General features: G+C 36.6%; 1 protein-coding gene across 1 annotated transcript; it reads left to right on the top strand.

Annotated features, from left to right (window-relative positions):
- Positions 1-787: 787 nt before the first annotated feature.
- Positions 788-6,434, top strand: LOC104244456 (IQ domain-containing protein IQM3-like). Its single transcript, XM_009799879.2, has 9 exons — positions 788-1,527; positions 1,793-1,907; positions 2,874-2,939; positions 3,056-3,144; positions 3,545-3,632; positions 3,904-4,050; positions 4,158-4,250; positions 5,011-5,112; positions 5,736-6,434. Exons 1-9 carry the CDS (start codon positions 1,130-1,132, stop codon positions 6,225-6,227), a joined length of 1,590 nt encoding a protein of 529 aa, XP_009798181.1. The 5' UTR covers positions 788-1,129; the 3' UTR covers positions 6,228-6,434.
- Positions 6,435-6,656: the final 222 nt, after the last annotated feature.

Below are 6,656 nucleotides of genomic sequence, written 5' to 3'. Positions count from 1 at the left end.
CGGTCCGGTCTGGTCCGTTTTCTTTCTCGGATTATTTTAAATCCAATTTTTCGCAATATTTCAAACAGAAATATTCCCATCAGCCATGACTGTACCTTTCAGAAACAATGCCAGAAAGTCTATAAATATGCTTTGAATCCCAGAATCTTTCCTTAGAAAATTTTCTGATCTTCTTATTTTTCTGCATAAATTTTCCATTGTGTTTTATAGCCTACGAATGGTTCATTATTCATCGGCGTTTTTGGTACCAATACTCCGATGAGTTAAATCATTCTATCCTGGGAGGATATATTCCAGCACCTCGGATATTTGAGGGAAATAACTTTCTTAAAGACACACTGTGTATTCAGTGGGCTCGATTTATTCCTAAATTATTTTCAAATATTATTTTAGCATACTATTTCTACTAACTTTCAGTTTCTGTTTTAATTTCAGAAAGTTTACTAGTTTTAGTATATATTACAGTAATACATATTTAATAACAACTTATTTACTATGATGATCTAAATTCTGAATTTATACATTCTAGGGATTTTAATGTTGGCAAATGAACTGATTTTGATAGAGATGTAATGGTTCAAAATTTCTTTTTAAATTTGATTATAAATCCGAGAATGTAAATTGAAACAAACGGAGATGGGCGAGTATAATCTAGTTTCATACTCGGGCGCGTGGGACTTGTATGTCATAAATTGCTTGGACCCAGAAATATTGACAAGTGGACTACCGGCGAAGAAGCGCAGTCTCTGTAAATATACACACTCCGTTCCACTCATTTCGAACTAGGCAATACTCTATGGCGAAGCCAGAAATTTACGTAAGGTTGTTTAAATTTGAATGAAATGAAAAATGTTGTCCGAGGAAGAGTATTCAATATATATTATATATATCTAAAATCTAATATTTTAGCTATATAAGCAGTGTAATTTTGCGACGAACCCTTTATAACATGTAGCTTCGCCCATGACTAGTACTCCGTTTCTTTCTCCGACGACTCACACACATACTCTCTCTCTAGAACTTTCTTTCTCTCTCTCTCTTAAATTCAGTGAGTTGGTTGTACGAATCTCAAGGTGTTGGAGAGTAGTTTTAGTTTATTGACCGAATCTCTCTGAAACAACTTCCCTCAATGGAAGTCGAAACTGACGCCGGTTCAAATTTTGATCTCAACAACTCCCAGCCTCATCATCCTTTTTCGTATAGAAAACTCCTAGACATGTCCGCTTGTGAACTCTCGGAGCTCCATATTCCCGATTTTCGGAGCTCCGACATGTCAACTTCCTCGCCGGCTCCGGAACTTGAAGGATTTGGTTCGCCGGTCGCCGCCGCCGGTGTAGATTGCGACAATGGAATGGTTTTGGTTCCGGCGTCGCCTGCCGTATCTGAAAACGGCCGCGGGGAATATGATATTACTGACACCGCGCCAAGGAGTCCGTCGAATGCCGCGAAGAGACTGCAGAAAGTCTACCGGAGTTATCGTACGCGGCGTATGTTAGCTGACTCTGCTGTCGTAGCTGAAGAGCTTTGGTAGGAGTTTTAACTAATTACTATTAATACATTATTTTTTACTTATGAGTTTAATTTATATATATTGAAGTCTTAAAAAATATCAGTTACTATAAGTTAATTACGGATGCATCGTGAGAAAACTTAATTGATTATTATCTAGTAAAAATAGAACTAACTATGTTATCAGTATATATTATTTAAATCTTTTTACTTAGAAACTGCGGAAACTTTTCTTTGTTTTAAAACTTTTTTTTTTGGTGCTAATTGTATGATGTGTGTGAAGGTGGCAAGCAATAGATTATGCACGGTTGAACCACAGTACTATTTCTTTCTTCAATTACTTGAAGCCGGAAATGGCGGCTTCACGATGGAATCGCGTCGGCTTAAATGCTTCCAAGGTATTTTTTACGTTTTACTTTGTGATGATTGATATAAAATATTGCTACCTGAGTTTCGTGTAGACTTTCTGTCGTTGAATATTACCAAAGGCTAAATTAGTCATAACTGTAAACTTTTACATTAATAATAAATATATTTAAAATAATTGTTACAAAAGAATCAAAAAAAAGAAGGTAAGCGGAATATTATAAGGCATAAGTGAGGTCATTGTAACGAAGCAAAACCTGGATAGAGGGGTCTCTGAAATTATCCATAATAAATATATCTAAAAAAAGGGACAAAACTAGAAGTGTCATTTGGTTCATGGACAAATTGTTCCAAGATTATAATACCGTGATGAGTTATGATGGATTATTACGTGTGAATAATTACACATGGAAATCACGCAGAGATCGCGATACCAAACTCAGGAATTAGTTTTACTATTGGTATACTTGTACACCTTCTAGTTTATAAAAGGCATAAACAGAAAATCATTAAAATTTCTTATGATACTAATATTTTCATTGTTTTTTATGAAATAAAACTTTTTATTTGATTTACTAGAACAAGGCCTTAGTTTATACTAGTAATTATTTTTGTCATATTCGGTGATCTTTGTATTGTACTCTCTGTTTTATGTAATTTAATGCATAGGTTCCTACATAAGTTTGTATGCTAGAAATAAAACATTATATTAAAAAGTAGTCCGGTGCACCAAGCTCCAGCTTTGCACGGGGTCAGGGAAGTGTAGGACCACATTATGTCTTATGTATGCGGCTTTATTGTAAGAGGTTATTTTCGCGACTTGAATGACAACAACTTTTACCAGTCGCATGAATGCTCCCCTTCAAAATTCAAAACATTATGTTAGTAATTCAAAATTTTATGCTGGATTTTTAACATTGTAATAATAATGCAAAATATTATAGCAGACTATTTTTCTCATCCGCAAACAAGCACTAACTGTACTTACATTCTCTCAGGTTGGTAAAGGTCTGTCCAAAGATGCCGAAGCTCAGATATTGGCTTTTCGACACTGGATTGAGGCGGTGAGTCTGCTCTTTACTCTGGCTTCGGCTCTTGCTTTATCTGAATATACCCCAGCCCCAGTTTACTTTTGTTATTGATGAGATATGATATTTAATCTCTATTGTGGTAAATGTAGATTGATCCACGCCACCGGTATGGGCATAACCTGCATATCTATTATGAAGAATGGTATAAGACTGATGCTGGTCAGCCCTTCTTCTTTTGGTAAGAAAGCTGAATGCTTAAACTGGTATTTCAGAAAATTTGCATTGTCCCAAATGTAAATCTTCAGGTGGTCAAGTGGCAGTTGTGTGGTGTTACAGAAGTTTGTGGGATGTAATAGCAGCTTTATGTTAATTGTCACAAACCCTGCATTTGATTTCTGGCTTGGTTAACTCTTTCTTTAGTATTGTTTTGGCCTACTGTTTTAGCTTTTATTAAAATTTAAGAATTGTGGTGATGAATTAGTTACTGTAATAGCAGCATTAGCTAAATGCGTGTGTTTGTCTAATTTGCATCTGCTGCTACAAGATAAAGCCGCGTATGTGCAAATTTACTCCTTAAGATTTTCTTGCAAAGTTATAAGCTTTAGTCTGGGTAGCTTAGAATGAATAAACATGTGCAGGTTGGATCTTGGAGAAGGCAGAAAGGTTGATCTCAAAGAATGTCCAAGAGCTAAGCTTCAGAAACAATGTATCAAGTATCTTGGACCTGTAAGTGTTGAATCTTTTGTTACTTGTGTACTACATATCACGTAATTTAGCATCAATCACGCACTGTAACAGACGTATGTGTACTAAAGTACTTGCACCAATGCCGGTTTCTCTTTAGTCTTTTCTGATTCGTTTGATTAGCTCGGTCGTACACGATCTCTCCTGATCCCTTATTTCGCATGTCCTAGTGTGCGCTTATTTGTCCTTAATCCCATTACCTGATATTAGCACACAGCTCCTAATTGTTCCCTCCTAATCTTTCTGTAATCAGCAAGAGAGAGAACTTTATGAGTATATGATTGCTGGAGGGAAAATACTGCATAAGCTAACCGGAAATCTTCTTGACACAACTAAAGGGCCGCCCGGGGCAAAATGGATCTTTGTGATGAGCACCTCAAAAAGACTCTATGCTGGTGAGGTGAGCGATATAGAGCTACTGCATAAATTGCTTATTTTGTTTTCCTCATTATGATTATTATTATCCTACACATTCTCAGAAAACTTCCTGTCTGTAACGTCTTTCAGAAGAAGAAAGGAATGTTTCATCATTCCAGCTTTCTGGCTGGGGGGGCTACTTTAGCTGCTGGACGACTGGTGGTTGAGAATGGGATTGTGAAGGTATGTTGATTTAATTATCGTAAATCTCTATATGAATTGGTTGGTTATATTAATTTAATCAGAACATAATATCTATTAGACGACATTATGAGTACATAAAAAATCAAATTGATCAGGTAGGTTAACCTTCACTTTGGTTGCAATTTATGTCTTAAGTCTAACAATGTAACTGTGAAGCAACCTCAATAGAGGACTACCAAAATGCTATGATGTGTATGTTTAGGGTCACGCCAATCCCTTATTATGTCATATATGGTGTTTGTAAGACCTTCCTAATTGAACAATTTTGGCTCCATCGTTTGTATATATGGACACTCTCTGTGTTAATACCTTTACGATTTCCTTGTGAATATGCACCATTTAGTTGCATACAGGTTTGTTATATGGGCTCTTTTGCCTCGTTGTACCTGTGTTGAACAAGTATGATATATGTATAGGTATGGGTATTTAGTGCAATTGTTCTTCAAAATACCCTAAAAGTATTGGGTACTTACCTGTATATGTACTGGATATATAACCATATCAAAGTTCATGTAACATATGCAGAGGAAGAGCTGAAGCTTTAGAAGTAAAAATCGCATTCTTGTCCTTTCCAAAAGCTTTTTCTGGCTTAGGGCTGCTTTATCTTAATAGAATGTATGAAATAAAGAGAATGCTGCCACCTGAATCATATGCATGCAACTTTGACACCTAACTTAAGTTGCTGTTTACAATGTTTTGCTTGAATTCTGCTATATTCTGACATTTTTTCTCCCTTCAGTCTATTTCACCTTACAGCGGACATTATCGGCCAACGGATGATAGCCTTGACAGTTTTTTATCAATTCTAAAGGAAAATGGAGTCAAAGCGGATGAAGTTAAGGTGAGCGATTTTCATGTGTAAGATTAGTCTTGTTTCCAATTTTTTTTCTTTCTGTCTAACACATGAGAGAGCTGTTTATCTCATTATTTACTTTTGACTATTCAGAAATTTATTTTATATTAGAAAAGGCAGCAAGATTTTGCAAAAAAAGAAAAAGAAAAAAAAAGAGAAGCAATCTAAGTGAGACCCAAGTCCTCCATCACCTCAGAGCCTATATAAGTACAGTGGAGAATACTCCCCTTGGCCTATATTAGAACTCTTATCTTTTTTATAAACAAATTAGAACTCTTATATTTTTTTTATAGGAATTCTTAACTCCCTCAAATGCTCTTCCTTCAATCTGATGCTATTAAGCATTTGCTTTAGTGCCACCTTATCTTTCAAATGCTACGCAACTATATTCCTTTTTCCTTTTCCTATTTTTATATTTCCTCTGTTCACTCTCCTTTGCCTTTGGGTTGGGCCGAGGGCGGGATTTACCTTCAATGCATAGGGACCAATGGTTACTGGATCCTAGTCTTTTACCATACTGTCTGCTCTGCATCGGATTTGACATGTGGTTTCTTGTGTTTACTTACCTATTTCTAAACTAAATATTCCTCGTCTTTGTGATCTATCATCAGATAAAAAAGGCAAATGAAGACTATGACAACTCTGAAGATGTAAAATCCGTTGAAAATCGTCCGTCTAAACTTTCAACTCCATCAGACTCTCCTCCTCAAGCTGTTAAAGAAGAGGAGAAAGACTGTTCCGTGGAATCAATGGGAGCACCGCATGCTGAAAGTACAAACAGCTACCAAAGAACGCTCTCCGGTGGTCTTCAGAGCCCAAGAAGAGATGTGCCAAAGACTGCGATACTGCAACGGATCAGTTCCAAGAAGTCTACAAAATCATATCAACTTGGTCATCAACTCTCCCGGGTGTGGTCAACAGGTGCTGGTCCAAGAATTGGCTGCATTGCCGATTACCCTGCTGAACTAAGATGGCAGGCTTTGGAACTGACTAATATTTCACCTAGACCTTCTCCATCATCGACTCCTAGGCCGTTTGATGCTCTTTGTTCGCCTACATGTTCTTCACCTGTTTTCGGCAATGTACTCGTGAAGTCTGACTGAACCAGAGTTTTTCCCCCCCATATTCCTGCTACATTGCGCTACGTCCTCAGAAATCAACCTAGTGCAAGGACATAGGGCTGTTTATTGATTCTGATTCTTTTGGCTCTTGACTTGAAATCAGGCTGATGGATTGGATGATTAGGCAATATGTATTACTATATAGACTTATCATTGTCTCTCAATCCAATCTAATTTCTTTTGTTCCAATTGGCATAAGGTGATTTTAGACAAACATGACTATAAACCCATGATTATGTAAAATGCTTATCACAAGCATTAAGCAAAATGCTTTACTAAAAAAGACTCAGAACTGGATACAACAGCAGAAAGTACTAATCAAACGCATCCAGCATGTTACTGCAAATTCACATTAATTTAGTCAAAATAGCACGGTCTAGCCATTTTTCGGATTGGTAATCAAAAAATAGC

This window comes from Nicotiana sylvestris, chromosome 7 (assembly GCF_000393655.2).
Source record: "Nicotiana sylvestris chromosome 7, ASM39365v2, whole genome shotgun sequence".
Classification (NCBI taxonomy): domain Eukaryota; kingdom Viridiplantae; phylum Streptophyta; class Magnoliopsida; order Solanales; family Solanaceae; genus Nicotiana; species Nicotiana sylvestris.
This window is presented reverse-complemented; position numbering and strand designations above follow the sequence as displayed.

What these genes read in the sequence shown, in the direction of transcription:
- LOC104244456 (XM_009799879.2), top strand. Translation starts at nt 1,130, where the DNA reads ATGGAAGTCGAAACTGACGCCGGTTCAAATTTTGATCTCAACAACTCC. An exon ending in TCGGCTTAAATGCTTCCAAG is followed by an intron (nt 1,908 to 2,873) that starts GTATTTTTTACG and finishes ACATTCTCTCAG; the next exon opens with GTTGGTAAAGGTCTGTCCAA. An exon ending in TTCGACACTGGATTGAGGCG is followed by an intron (nt 2,940 to 3,055) that starts GTGAGTCTGCTC and finishes TGGTAAATGTAG; the next exon opens with ATTGATCCACGCCACCGGTA.